General features: G+C 34.4%; 1 protein-coding gene across 1 annotated transcript in view; it reads right to left on the reverse strand.

The window, feature by feature from the left end:
• Positions 1 to 756: 756 nt before the first annotated feature.
• Positions 757 to 16507, reverse strand: part of LOC113522500 (uncharacterized) — a 93867-nt gene continuing 78116 nt past the window's right edge. The window contains exons 3-7 of the mRNA XM_026908199.3: positions 5915 to 6082; positions 4309 to 4492; positions 3474 to 3710; positions 2292 to 2429; positions 757 to 1156 (exon numbers count right to left, since the gene is read on the reverse strand). Coding sequence (XP_026764000.1) covers positions 918 to 1156; positions 2292 to 2429; positions 3474 to 3710; positions 4309 to 4492; positions 5915 to 6082 — 966 coding nt within the window. The 3' untranslated portion in view covers positions 757 to 917. The remainder of the gene's footprint in view (positions 1157 to 2291; positions 2430 to 3473; positions 3711 to 4308; positions 4493 to 5914; positions 6083 to 16507) is intronic.

Consider the following 16507-nt stretch of genomic DNA (forward strand, 5'->3'; position numbering starts at 1 on the left):
TGGAACAAACAGCACGCTGTTCGCAAAGTGCTGTTCGCAGCACAGCCGATATGAATAATAACAAAACTATAATTATATGAAAATTCTAAGTGCATATTAACCCTAAAAGTCATATTAATTGCTTGAGGAAACTTGTCTAAAGCCTATATTTCAAAAGTTATTGAAATCTGCTTCAGGCACAGATGGTTCAACCCAAAAATGTAATAATATACAAATATGAATACTATCGTCTTTATTTAACTTAACATTGCACAAGTAATGTAGTGGTAAGCGATATATTGCAATATGATACCATTTCTATCCGTTCTATATCATATAGATAAGTTAGTGAGCCAGATAAGCTATGAAAGCGGATAAATTCAAATAAAGAAAAATATATATATATATATATATATATATATATATATATATATATATATATATATATATATATATATATATATATATATATATATATATATATATATATATATATATATATATATATATATATATATATATATATATATATATATATATATATATATATATATATATATATAAATGTGTACGAAAGGATAGAGACCTTTGGTTTTTTTTTATACCACGAAGGTGGCAAACAAGCATTCAGCCCATGGACGCCTGCAACACTAGGGGTGTCACGTACGCGTTATCGACCTTGAAGAAACCTTAAAATACCCTTTTTGAAAAACCCCATACAGTAGTTTCTAGAAAAAACCTCGAAGAATACTTTTGAAACAGCACTGTACGTGATCATAAATTGGCATATGTATTAAAATAAGGCCAAACCTCCTTTGTGAGGAAGGCCTATGTTCAGATGATTATTACTATTATTAAAAAATGTGCACCTACCACTACACTACATGGAATTAATTAAAATATCTACCTAACTAATTTTTACAGTAATCGTTCGCCATTCAATCCGGGGGCTCCTGGTGGGAGCAGTGTGGTACCGGTGTGGGGGAGGACTTGAAGGCTCGCGGGAACAGCGAGGAGTACGAAGGTGGCGGCTCGTACTCCGGCGGGGAGGGCGGCAGGGGCTGGGTGAACAGCTGCTGGGAGGCGGCCGTGACCGTCACCGTCGGGGAGAGGTCGATGCACTGCGGCGGTATGTTGATGGGAGTGTCCGACGGCTTGGACCGTTTGCAGCAGCATTCTGTAACAGCAAGAAACAAAGTTGTTTATTTATTTATTTTAAACTAATAGTAAGTAATAAATAGATAAATATATCCTACTGATATTATGAGCTAGCGACCTCTCTAATCACTTTTATTTTAATTTTTATTAAAATAAGAATTAATCTATTGAAGAAAACCGCATTAAAATCCGTTGGATAGTTTAAAAGAAAGCGTATAGCCGGCGGGAAGCGACTTTGTTTTACACTATGTAAACATGTACCAGAGGGAGACTTTGTACAAAAGTCGTTTGCTTGGGTACCTCTGTCCCATTTGTGTTTCAACCGTAAAACAGTTGTGTTTGCATGGCTGTGTTTCGGTTTGAAGGGTGGGATATGGCGTGAATTTACAGGGTACAGAGGAATAACACCTGAGTCCTCAGGAACGGCAACGCATGGGAAGTATCATGGGCGAAACAGTATATTCTGTTATGTCCATGGTACTGCTCATGTTTATAGGCAACGGTTACCACTTTCCATCAGGTGGGCTGTTTGCCATTCCAAGTAAAATAAAAAAAATAGATGTGAGTTTATAAAAATGTGTGTATATGTGTTATTCAAATATATTTAAACAACTAAATGGATTTGAATAAAATTTGGTATGTGCGTAGCGTAATATACTAAATTTACTCATATGATATTTTATGTACTAATTTAAGCGGATAAAGCCGCAAAAAGCTAATAATGTTTTGATTTTTGTAAGAGACTTTTAAAAGTTTTTTTTTTTTGTAGCTATGTTACTCGATTACGTCGCCAATTTTATATTGATTTATATAATTCTTTTTCATGTTAATGTTAATCCCTTATAAATTTTGTGACCAGTCGTCCCAAAATGCGGCGCTGTTTTTCTAACTGGACCAATAATTCGCAGTTTAAACAAAATCAAAATACATAGATAGCTAAACAGATACTCTTTATTGTTTCTTCCAAAAGATTACAATAGTAAACTTATTATAGATATAAACAATTACAAAAAAAAATCCCAATAAGAAAAAAATGGGCGACCTTATTGCTAAAAGCGATCTCTTCTAGACAACCAAAATATTTTGTCTTAATGTTCTTAATAGAAAATAAATTTGCTATAATGTTACATAAGTTATGACAATGTAGTACGTACCCCATGCCAAGCAGAACATGAGTATAGTGGCGCAGACCAGCATGCCGACCACCAGGTAGCTCCACGGGCCGTACGGCTTCAACGCCGCTGCGAATTCCATGAACGCATTCGACTTCTGTTCCCCTTCGGAGATTTTCACTAAAGACAAATAGTACAATTTATATATTTGTATGAATCCGGAAATTTCGATGTTAAACATTAAAAACAATAATATTTTATTACTCCATCATTATCATCATCACATCAGCCGTTAAGTGTTTAGTGCTGAACATAGGCCTCCCCCTAATGGGGAGTTTTACCAGCAGTTATAGGATAGGGTTGGCAACCGAAGTTAGGTTTTTAGTGATATTTTAAGAGAGATGCTGCTGTTCATCCCTCGATCATTAAGTTCCCTTAGTCGCCTCTTACGACACCCACAGGAAAAGATGAGGTGACCCGGTCTATGCCGGGACTATATGGCAATTATTATTATTACATACATTATGCCTAATTTTTTTTTCTCTTATTACATAAAACCAATCAAATATAAGACTCATACACCGAGGATTCTAATACATAAAATAATTGATAAATAGGTTGTTTTGTATTTAATAAAAAAAAAAAAAACTAAAACTTTTTAAAAATCGACTTAAGAATGTGCAAATAAAGCCGTTTCACCTCACCTATACTAGAATGAATCCTCACTTTGTACTTTTAGAAACACTTTTTGGATTTAAAGAATATAATAATATATTATCTGTTATTTCTTTTGCAACAAGGGTCAAGTCGATAGCGTTAGTAATGCCGAGATATAGGAATATGAGAAGCGGTCAAACAAAAGAATGAAATCATTGTAACCGATTCCTTTGCACCATTTTGATATAGAACCTCAAAAATGTTGTTATTATTAAGAGATTATTTTAAATTGACTAATTTTGTTTTTTTTTTATACCACTGAGGTGGCACTTGATAGTAAGCGATTACCATAGCCTATGAACGCCTGCAATACCAAGGGTATTACGCGCGTGTTGCCGAACCTGAAGAAACCTCTTTACCCCCCTTTTGATGAACCCCATGCTGTAGTATCTTGGGAAAACCTCGGTATTGCTTATAAATTTTATTTTTATGAATAAATTATATTGTCTATGAATAAACACAATTAAAAAAAAAAGAAATAAAATGATAAACATTATAAATACTCACTAATAACTGACGGCTTCGTCTGTCCATCTGGTTGGTCCAGGCCTAATAGCTCCTGGTTCCTCGCCGCGAATCTTCTTAGTAGCTCGAGGAGCGGAGGGTCTCGCCTGTGAGAACAGGCGCTGGAGTCCTCGTCCTCCCCGCCAGGACAGTGCTTCACACCGTCGCACACCAAATACGACGATATGCATAAACCCGTCACTCCGCATACGAATTGAGATTCATTATTGCACGTTGCCCCTTAAATTCGAAATAAATACAATTACAATTTAATTAAGGTCATAACAATAAAGAAAACATATAATCTATACTAATATAATAAATTGAAAGATGATTTGCCCGAAGATGCCCCGTTTAGAGATGTCGTAATTACGTGTTGCAAAACGTGCGTGGATGCAATGGCAATCGGAGATTGATGTATAAAACAGAAGGTTGTAGAACTTCTAGGAATAATAATAATAGTCGGTCTTCATTTGGCAGTCTCACACATACTAATGGTAACGAAATCGAACAAAATAATTCTAATAAAAAAACCAGTGATATAAAATTTCGTAAAATTACACCTAGATCAGCAAAAAACGAATTATTAATTTGTCAACATCAACAGTTTACAAATGCTTTTGACTACTCCATTAAAATTTTATATTTTTAGTTTAGATTATATTTATTTATTTAATATTTTTTATGAAAATATAAAATGTAAATAAAAATAATAAGTCAGCTTGTTTGTCAATCTAAAATTCATATTAAGGAATAATAATAATTAATAGCATTATAAAAAAAATCGTACATTTTTAAAAAAATTAGAGATATAGGAATAAAAATTTGCAGTATTTACCACTATTAACTGCTGTGACCACCAGTCGTAGCTTCTCCGTGTGCTGGTAAGGAGAAGTAGGCGGGTTCCACACGATCCTGATTTTCGGGGGTAACAACTTAGCCCCCGCTCTCGCGGCAATGGAAGCCGCGTTCCCGCCACACAGCTGTAGGCGCCATATTGGATTCTTCGCTTCGCCAATGTACTGTAATGATTAGATATTATATTATAAAAAATCAACTTTTATAGTAACTAGGTTTAAAGTATAAATTGATTGTCATCGAATTTATGTGTAAAAAGTAAAAGAAACGGAAGAGAAGTATTTCTCTAGCACACAAAAGGGAAAAGAATACACCAAGATTCATGACAAGTTCGATTTTGAGTTACAACTAAATATAAATGTTTTGAATTTCAGCAAACCTACCACTATTAGTGTTACGTCAGAGGAAGATTTAGTACATTAGTAAAGTCGTCTACTGCAGTTCTATCCCTTTCTTGTTTCTGCTAGAAGCAGCTATGTTTGCAAGGCTGTATTTTGATTTGAAAGGGTGAGAATATAGTAGTGAAATTATAAACAACTGTTTAAATGATAAAAATCACAGGTAACGATTTGAAATTATCGTTTATGATTTGCACATTTATGTATCTGAAACGGTATCTTCTAATAATATGTCAACTCTACACTCGTAAACATGAGTGTATAATTGCGTTAATAGTTAATTCATGGGTATAATAAATAAGGAAGAGAATATATCAAATCAAACTTAATTTTATTGAAATAGGTTTAATATGAAAGCTTATTTATGTCGTCGCTTTTTTGTGATTCTACTGTAGTTTCGGAAAGTAACTGTTGTTTTCAACCAACTTCAAAAAAGGGGTAAATTCTCAATTGGTTTGTTTGGTATGTTTTATACTTGTTACCTCATAACTCTGTCACTTATAAACCGATTTGAAAAATTTTTTTTTTAGTCTGATTAGTTCAATAGAAACTTTACAAAATCGTTTTAATAGCTTAGTATTTAAATCAAAACAACTGGTTTTATCACGATTAAAGTGTTTTTTTTTTTGTGAAACAATTTTAAATTATTATTTGCACCACATACACGTGCAATGATTTAAATAATTTCTCTATCTAATTGGATGACTATATAGATATATATATATTTGTATATTTTACCATAAACAACCAAGCTGCGTATAATGGATGGGAAATAAAATAATACACTAATGACAATATCATATTGCATATGGTTGACTCATACCCTATCTAGTCCCACAGTAAACTGGGTTAATTGGTGTTAATCGCTTAAATGGATTTAGGTACTTCTTCATTTGGAGCATTCTTATTCTTGTTTCGTAATACGTAGTACATGGCAGTGTAAATAATCTATTATTGTATACCCTCACCCACCGATCAAACTTCTCTCAATCTTTCATCATCTCAGCCAACAATTTTTGGAATGCACTACCTATTCATATCAATAAGTCTCTAACCAAATTTTCCCTTAAAAAGTCTCTTCGTGAATATAACTTCAAATTATTACAACAATGAAGAGCTTTAATCTATAATTATATATTTAAAAAAGTTATTCGTCGAAATATCGTTTATTGTATACACGGTACTCACAATGAGCAACTTGCAAGCGTCAGTGTTGTTGGCGAGTGGCGCTGACTGGTCGGTGGCGGTGTCTTGCGCGTGCGCATTCCTCGCGCTCCACTTGCGGCCCGGGGCGCCGGCTACCGGCGCCGGCGCATCCAACTCGCTGAACCCACGGTCCCAGTCCGACATCGATTCCTGTAATTCAAATGTAGATTTTTATGAGTTGCTCATAACACATTGTAACTAGGCAATGTCGGGGTGACAGGGGATTGTTAGTAATTAGAATTATATGCTATCAATATACCTTATCAGGTCGAACTCTACGCGGTTTCCCCTGGAAACCATCGTGACTGGTTTATTGTTAAATTCGCCAGGATGGGCTAACTGACCTGCTTCATCCCTATCATCCCTCAATGGTGCCCTGCCAGTGTACAACACCATCAGCGCAGGGGAGTTACCACTCCACTATAATCCATTAAAAAAAAAAAAAAAACAAAACCTAGGCAATATTCGTACATTGAGATATAGAAAAATTGCTATGCGGAGTCTTAATTGTTGTTAAAGAATGCATCAATAAAATAAATAATGTAGATGTGGAACGCATCCGTTTGTAATCTGTATCTATGAATTAAAAAGATGTGATCTCTCTTTTGTCAAGTAAGATATCTGTTAAATAAAGAATAAAATACAAGGCCTGTTTAAATCCACAATTATCTATTTTAACCTTAATAAGTGCAACAGAAACCAAAAAGTAATTCTTAGATTTTTTGTCTGTCTGTACGTTTATTCCGGTATCACGCAAAAAATACTACACCAAATTAGATACGGCTATGTTCCTGGAGGTCGAAAAAATATGCATTGTATGCTTTATTTTGATACGTCATCAGAAATGCGTCTTTTTAATCGTTCAAAATTTCAGCTTGTAATAGTTGAAGTTAAATCTATTTAAATATAGGAGAAGTGGTTATAAACTAATTTAGATATTAAAACAGATAAATATATGGACAATCACTCTCTATTATTCCTTCCAAATGATTACATGTTTTTTGCATAACAAAATAACAAGCTTACAAGCGGTATCGAACCCTTAAGTCTTAGGAGAGATCTTGCCTCACTCTGTGTGTTCTACCGCTTATACAACGGACTGTGCTCAGAGGAATTGTTCAATATGATGCCCACGGCCACTTTCTATCATCGTACGGCTCGCCATCGACAGGGAGTTCACGCTCATACCTTACAGTCTAAATGGTCACGTACAACACGGTTTCAGAGATGTTTTCTCCCACAAACACTCAGGTTATGGAATGAGGCCTGCCGAGGTTTTCCCAAGAGACTACAGGATGGTGTTCTTCAAAGATTAAAAAGGAGGGTAAAGAGGTTTCTTCAGGGTCGGCAACACGCGCGTAATATCCCTAGTATTGCAGGTGATGAACTATGGTAACCTCTTACCGTCAGGTGGGCCGTATGCTTGTTTGCCACCTCAGTGATATAAAAATAAAAATTACAAAAAAAGGTCATAATAATTAAAGTGACCTAAAAATTCTTAGAACAAGGACAATTCAGTATTGATTAACAAATGATTATTTTTAAATATTACGTCAATAAACATAATAGTCTAATCAATTATCCATCGATTGAGGTGTGTCAATTTTTTTTTTAGATAATGATTTAAGAAATTAACATTTCTTATAATTTGTACCAAATTGTTACCGGTTTTGGATTCGTCTAAACGATTTAGTCACGTGTCAGGATTAAAACTGTTAAATTTTAAAATTGGAATTATACATTATTTTTTTTTAATTGAGCTGTAATTTTCTCAAACCCAGACAAAGGTGTAATCTTTGTGATTCTATTTGTAAATTTATAAAGCGAATTCAAAGAGAGAAACTTATATATTCTATCATATTTTGAATGATTTTTATGTATTGTATTTTTGTATATTATTCATTCCATTTTGATACTCAATTCAATTGTTTTTACAATTCTTAGGGTTTTATACTTGTGTTAGTCTAATAATAATTTCATTATTTTGAATAAGAAAGATAGTGATAATGCTTATAAAATATATATATATATATATATATATATATATATATATATATATATATATATATATATATATATACACATATATATATATATATATATACATATTACATAGGTCTTTCCCATAGGAGGGGTTTTGTTAATAGTTACCACGCTTGACAGGCGGGTTGGCAACCGCAGTTAGCTTTTGGTGATGTTTTAAGGACACTGCTGCCCATCCCTCGACCATTATTATCATCTTATGTCGGGATCACACGGCGAGAATTACTTATTATTAAGAATTAATTATTTATTACTTAATTAATAATAAATAAATAATAAGTACTTAATTAATAATTAATTACTATCTTATGATTTTTTTATATGTTTCATAATGTATGACGACTAATACTTATGAATATTAACATTATAATCTATATAGATTATATATATCTGTATCTATACATAGTAAACACAGGAACAAACACGAATGACAATGGATTCAAACCCGCCTAAAATGGACAAGCACAAGTCTTTGCAAACAAGGCGAATCTGAATATTTACGTCTAGACGACGCCTGCATTTTAAAAACTTTGTTGTTTCTATTAATATCGTCGAACTGACGAGGGTCAAAACAAATGCGCATCGTTCGCTTGAATTTTCAACTACTTTGGAACAAACATTTTTTAGTGAGCCAAAAAAAGACAGGAATATCTTCACAAAATTAATATGGGGTCAACAGAAGACCAAAATTTATCGGTTGTAAAATGAGTTCATAAATGCAATGTAGCATTAGGGTTAGCATTACTTATGATCTAAACCATGTCAAATAAACCTAAACCATGTAAAAAGATGTATATGTGCTCTAAGACATGTACTTTGGACGTAAATGAAAGCTTTTGCTGGCACCCTGGTGTGAGCAATATTCACTCAAATACGTCTATGGTAATATAAAATAGCCACAATAAAAAATACAACAAGTTGCGAACCTCCTTTTAGATATCATTTAAAAATACATTTTTGTTTTCTTTTTCTATACGAATTCTCTTATGAATAGAGGTAACTTTGTGTAAAAGTTGTTTGCTTAGGTACCTCTGTCTGTTGGCTGCGTTTTAGTTAGAAGGGTGCGATATGTCAGTGAATTTACTAGGTACAGAAGCATAGCATCTTAGTCTTCAGGAATGGCAACGTATGGAGGATATCATGAGCAAAACAATATACTCTGTTATGTCCATGGTACTGATCATGTTTATAAGCGACGGGTACCACTTTCTTTGAAGTAGGCCGTGAATTTGTTTGCCATTTTAAGCTGCATTTTTTTTTATTAAAAAGAAATATAGGTACTGAGCATTATAGAATGATCTACTGTTGTCCTCCAACGACAGGCAGTCACGACTCGCTAGCCTAGAGGCAGTGTGTGACTCCGTTTACGCTAACCTTTCAATCCGCGGCGTGATCTTCGAACCGTTACTTTCACAATCTCGTAATAAGGAAGTTTGTCAATTTGTATAATATTACGAAATTATTATAATAAAGTCGATTCCGATGCCGGTTTTAATTATTTTAATTAATTAATTAAGATTCTTGACATACTTTTTTATAGGCATAGATATACGAGTAGATACTTTTTTTAACAACACAGGGGGGTAAACGAGCATCCGGCTCACCTGATGATAAGTGACTACCGCCGCCCATGATCACCCACAACACCAAAGAAAAAAAAAACTGTTCGTAATTCAAATGTCCACCTGATCTTACGAATTATTCATCGCATTACTTGCAATATTGAAAAAATGGCGCGAAATATTTTATTTTAAAAAACGTATGTAACCTATTTTTGGCCTTCGATGCTCCGTGGACATATATAAGTATTTAAAAAATATATTTTAGCGCCATTGAATTTGCATTGGAATCATATTGGAATTGAGATAGTTCTCAAGACATTGATGCTTACTTTGGGGCTGTTTAAAGTATCAGATGGTATATTTATTTATTTGTTTCCGAATGTGCAAAGAATCCGTGTAGTGCTGTGCCGGACAAAGTGCCGTGTGGTCCTGACATAGAATGGGCCACCTCTTCTTTTACCATGGGTGTCACTATGGTCGCGGGATGGGCAGCAGCGTCCTCTTTAAAACATCACCAAAGCCTAACCGCGATTGTCAACCCGTCTGCTAAGCGTGGCAACTACTGGCAAATCCCCTTTATGGGGAGGTCTATATCCAGCAGTGGGCTGATACAATAATAAAAAAATAATAATTCAAATCATCGCGTTAACCAGTCACATTTATTAGACAAATTGTCAATATTAGACGGATGCACCAAACGTGGCATATTCCATTATCAATCAATAGCAATCGACATTGAATTAGTTGGTATACATTTTCTATAGTAACTAACCATCATTCATTCAATGTTTTGTATTCCCGACGTGTCAAGGCAGCAACAACGGTTTACACGAGTTTGCTTTAAGAATTAAGATTAGAACTACTAACCGAGGTAGATATCTACCCCAGGCAGACTTTGAACGACGTTTTTAAGTTAGTTTCGATTTTCAGAGTCCCAAATAAATAGACTTTTTTTGACAAAACATGATAGTACTTATTCTCTCATAGCCTTATGTGTCTTCTTTGAAATCTCACTAGAAATCTCAAAATTGGTTATTTAGAAAAGTAGTTATAATCTTTTGTTTGTTAAATTACTGTTTGGCTGTTTTTAAGCACTGTTAGTTATTAAAATCGATTTTTCACCAACTAAACCTTGGAAAAATTAAATTTACTCTTCACCATTCTTTTTGGAATGAAAAAACAAAAAAAAAATCATGTCCTTACGGGTCAGACTACTGCTTACAGCGCATTTTTACGAATAAATTTGTAGTTTTATATTTATATATATTTAATAAGTTTGTAGTTTTAGGGTTATTATTATTATTGAAAGATGAGCTTTTTCACGCAGAAAAGAATCTGTGACCTCAAGAAACTGAGACCTTTCCATGATCTTTTGTGCTTACCCTTTTTTAAAGATCGCTGCTAATTCTTATCAATGATAGGAATTTTAAGACATTATCTGAAGCGATGTTTTTATCTCCTCGGATTATTTTCCAGAAGAGATATATCGTATATATATGAGTGGGCTACAGCCGCAAATTAAGTAGTGCGGCATTTCTATCTCATTGTAACACAATATGCAAACACTTTTTTTTGGGCATAATCCTAATTGGGCCATATGCTTGTTTAGCTTAGTGTCCAGTGAGAGCCTTTGTTAATACACACATATTATTTTTACTCAAAAGAAATAATTTTTAAAAGTAATTTTCTGAAAACCTCTTTTGTCAGGGCTTTTGAATGATTTATTCCCGGAGTTCTAGAGTTAATGATACGAGCTTCAAAATTGGAAAGCCATTGTAACATGTTTTGGTTAAGTTTCAACGGAACATTCAATACACTACTAATAAGGCCAAATGTTTTATTGTTTGTTTATATAAGCTTTCTTGTACATTCATATTTAATATAGATATCAAGTTATAGAGAAAATGACAAGGTACAAGGGCTGATCCTTTGATAACTGTTGAGTTTCTTGAAGTTACCACAGGGAGACTTTGTACAAAAGTCGAGTGCTTGGGTACCTCTGTCCCATTCGTGTTTCAATCGTGAAGCAGCTGTGTTTGCATGGCTGTGTTTCGGTTTGAAGGGTGAGATATGGCGTGAATTTACTGGGTACAGAGGAATACTATCTGAGCCCTCAGGAATGACAACGCATGGGGGGTATCATGGGTGAAACAGTATACTCTGTTATGTCCATGGTACTGCTCATGTCTATAGGCGACGGTTACCACTTCCCATCAGGTGGACCTTCAGCTTGTTTGCCATTCTAAGTTGTATAAAAAAAGGTTTATTCTCAGCAGATAACAATATTCCAAACCCAAACACACTCATAAAGAAATGACGACTCAAAAGCGCTAGTTATTGAAGTCGCTGGCGGAAGACCCAAAAAAAAAAACTATTTTATAAAATAACTAAATTTAATTCTAAAATTAATTATTACAATAATAGGTGTCTTCAGATCGATGTGTGATCTGTAAGTGAAGTCATATCGAATATCAAATACAAAGGAAATGGGTATTTTTGCTGTGGGAATTGAAGTGCTGACTCGACGCAAGTGTCTTTCTCGGTAGCGCCTTCTTGCGTCAAGCTAGGTGGTCCGATCCGATCGCCGTTGAAAGTGTGTCGTAATACTTTACTATAATACGCTTGTAAACAAGTCTACTTGAATATGAAGGGATCCAGTCAACTTTGAGAACCCGAAAGGAGAAAGTATCTATAGGGTTTGTATGTACAGATGTTGATTCAGTTAGAAGGGCAGTGAATTTGCTGCGCAAGTAAGGATGCATAGAACTTTATTTCTCAAAACATACATCCTACTTCACTTTGGTTTATCTCCAAATTACTATTTATGTATAACAAACGGTTATCATTTAGTTTCCGTCAGTTTGTCATAATATATTTAAAAAAAAATACAACACAATTTATGTGTAAATATACAAAATTGCCTATCCTTACTAATATTACAGATGTGAAAGTGAATTTGTTCGTTGTTACCTTATAGCGCCATAACAACTTTACCAATCGCTATGAAATATAGTATATATGTACTATATGGGAAGGAGACGGTTTTTTTAATGGATGATAATGAAATGGCAACCCAGCCTGCGCTAACATTGTACACTGGAGCGGCACCAATACAGGATGATAGGCGAGTATAAAAAGGCAGATCATTTAGTCTATACGTGATGAATACGTGATTCATCATGACGGTTTCCAGGGAGGACCGCATAGGGTATATTGCTAGCAATAGCACTGGTAGTCCGCATAACTAACAATCCCTTTCTCCTCGGAAGGAGACGGTTATAGGCTACTTTTTAACCCAGTTCCGCGGATGCAGTCGCGAATAAAATCTAGTTTAAAAATAGAGCTCTAAGAGTCATCATTTTTACGTCATTTGAGCGAATGGTTTGTACATAATTATGTAGGTATACATACATCATTATTCTCACACATTAGTTACCATTTGGTGTTGCAACTCCGCTAATTAGTAGCACATCGATAAAATTCGAAAACGCAACAATAGTGTTATGAAAAACTAGAACAATGAGATCTCTTACTTAACCTGCAGCGTGCGGGTGCACCAAATAGCAGCTTCGATGTTACGAGAAATGAGCGTATGCAAAATTCTGTTATATTTAAGAATAGAAATCCGCCCGGCTTCGTACTCATGAGCATTCTTTAGATTGATATAACATTTTTATTTATGAACCAATTGAAATAAAACATACACTAAATTTTTTTTCTGCCACAGAGATGACAAGGAAGCATACTGCCCATCTAATAGAAACGTCCACAGGCTACAGTAACCACTGTATGGTTCACTATGAATGCCTGGAAGACTAGGGATGTCACGTGCGCGTTGCTGACCCTGAAGAAAGCTTAATATACACTTTTTGAAGAACCCCATACTGTAGTCTCTAGTGAAAACCTCTTTCCACGGCCTGAATGTTCGCGGGAAAAAATTCCTTTGAAACTGCATTGTACGTGACCATTTTTTTTTAATGGGTGATATTGGAATGGTTATCCCGCCTGTGCTATCGGTATACACTAGCGAGGTACCAGTGATGGATGATAAATGAGGATAAATTAGATCAGTTATCCCATCGTGACGAATTCAACAAGAATTGTTCATGATGGTTTCCAGGGGGAACCACGTGGAGGTCGACCTAATAGGGCATATTGCTAGCAATGGGGCTGTCAAACTCCATTGCTAACAATTACTGTACGTGACCATTTAGGTTCAAGCGTGTGAGGATGAATTCCCCGATGATGGCGAGAGGCGCGATTATAAAAGGTCGCTCTGGGCATCATTTCAAACAATTCCTCAGAACAGGAATCACTACGAGTTAATGCTGTTAGGAAATTATCTATCTAGAGACTTCTAGTACCTGTATGTCTTTACATTATTTCCTAATCGAATACGATATATAATTATGAGTAGTACATAAGCCATTACCTATTGCTATTTATTATAAGTGCTAAATAACTTTATAGGTAAGCACTTATAGTCTATCTTCCGTCTCTTCACCAATCAGTTAGTCTAAGGTTACTAATACATTGCATCTAATTGCTCAATATTGGCATGTAGCAATTGTTCTATGAACAATCGGTCCAAACCTCTATCCTTTTTTTAATCTTGATTATTTATAAATATTTATGGCTTAGTCCAATACAAATTTTATCAGTATTGAAATCATTTGTGGAACGATATGTTAAGAACGGGATTTGTTCTCTTTTTAAAATTTGTTGTACATAAAAAAAGGGGATAAAGGTTGTGATCAGTGACACGGTACGAGCAAACGCAGTGTAGGACGACCCCCTACTAAACAGAGTGACAGCCTCAAATGTATTACAGAGAGTCAGTGAATGTCAGTGGACCGTTCAATTATGGCAGTCCACGGAGAAGGCCTATATAAAATTACTTTTAAACATTTTTATTATTATGATATAAAAAAACTTGCTATTTTCTTGAATTTCTAATTAAATAGAAAATGATAAATCTGTATTCGGGAATGATAGAATTAATTGAAACTGGACTTGTAATTTTGTAAAGTATTATTAAATGATCTGTGCCAGAAGGAGACTTTGTACAAAAGTCGATTGCTTGGGTACTGTTAGGCGGCCGACCCCGTAATGTTTTTAAAAAAAAACACAACACTTCACGTCACTAAAATGTCATCAAAAGTCTTTATTAAACCCAAAAAATTACCAAATTATAGATAGTAACGTTGCCCCGTTAGCGACTGTGTCACTGTGCGGTTGTAAAACAGTTTTATATTAATGAAGACATTCCATAAAAGTGATCGAATATGCAATTTCTCGGTATTGTCTCCCGGCATAACACCTCCCCCCTTATAACGAAGGTTATCTCTTAAGATGACCGAAGTAAGCAGTGAGATGAGACAAGGTTACTTCACAAGTTATAGAAAATTAAACTTAGAACTATATAGAATAAGGAATACAAATGTTGGTAAAGGCTAAAACGTATAGTAGTTTTCTAGAATAATGTTGCATTAAACAAGAGTTAGTATACAAGCTATAATTAAGATTACAAACAAAAGTATATCAATGTCAGTATAATGTAAGATTTAAGTGGTACTATGTTTTAATATTACGATTTAACACTAATTCCAATTTTTAATCAATAATACTTATATCTAAGTTACCCTTATATTAATAAATTATATAGAGTGATCAGTGATCGGATATGCAATTTCTCGATATTGTCTCCCGGCATAACAGTACCTCTGTTCCATTCGTGTTTCAACCGTGAAGCAGTTGTGTTTGCATGGCTGTGTTTCGGTTTGAAGGGTGGGATATGGCCTGAATTTACAGGGTACAGAGGAATAACACCTGAGTCCTCAGGAATGGCAACGCATGGGGGGTATCATGGGCGAAACAGTATACTCTGTTATGTCCATGGTACTGCTCATGTCTACAGGCGACGGTTACCACTTTCCATCAGGTGGGCCATCAGCTTGTTTGCCATTCCAAATTGTATAAAAAAAAATGTTTGTTCAGCAGTGAATAGATAGTCTGATTAAAAAAATATATATGTTTGATGATTAAAAAAAAATCTTAATGTGACAAATACGAGGACAGTCCCGTTAAAAATTAAAAAAAAAAAAAAAACAAATTAGAGGAGATATAGCATAAGACAAGCGCAAAAAAAAAAATACAATCCTCTCTAACCTTTTGAAGGTTTCTTATAATTTTTTTAGTAGGTAACACAGCATTTAGGTAGGTATTTGTTTAGACATTGTATGTGCTGCATAGACCTATGCTCGTACTATAAGTCCAAGGCAAAAAACAAGGTCCAATCACACAATGCCTGGAACCTTGGAGGTTGTTATTTACTCGTAAATGGACGTTATACCACATTATAATATTCCATTTATATATTTAACAATTCTGTGATGGTTGACATAAGACCCCAATAGTCATAAATTCCAATGTGGGCAACACCAAACAATGTGTGTCAATTTAAATTTCTCATTAACCGATTGAGTGATGGAAAACAACGTTAATAAATGGAATTATTTTATCTCAGATATCCGAGTACATCAATTAATACATAAGTGAACATACTTAAAAATAATATGAACAAGTCACTTTTGGAAAGATTTTTCTTGATGTATTTGTATATTGAAATCTTCTTGGTCCAATCAATGTGCACTACGAGTATTAAAAAAAAAAAGCAACTACAGGATATTTTCAAATTATAAGTACATATCTTTTCTAAAAACTTTCTTCTTCTGGGACAAAATAAATTTCGAATTTAACATTTTCAATACAAAGGAAAACATAGTTGAGCATGTTGATTGACATTCGTTGAGCAAAAAAGGTATGGTATTATACTATACGCTACCATATAAGCCGTTAATTGTCCACCGCTGAACATAGGCTGGGAGGGAGATACTAGTAGTTGCCACGCTTGGAAAGTAGGATGGCAACCGTATTTAGGCCTTGGTGATTTTTGATAGCAATATCTATT

Source organism: Galleria mellonella, unplaced genomic scaffold (genome assembly GCF_026898425.1).
Source record: "Galleria mellonella isolate WM207_F2 unplaced genomic scaffold, CSIRO_AGI_GalMel_v1 utg803, whole genome shotgun sequence".
Lineage (NCBI taxonomy): Eukaryota > Metazoa > Arthropoda > Insecta > Lepidoptera > Pyralidae > Galleria > Galleria mellonella.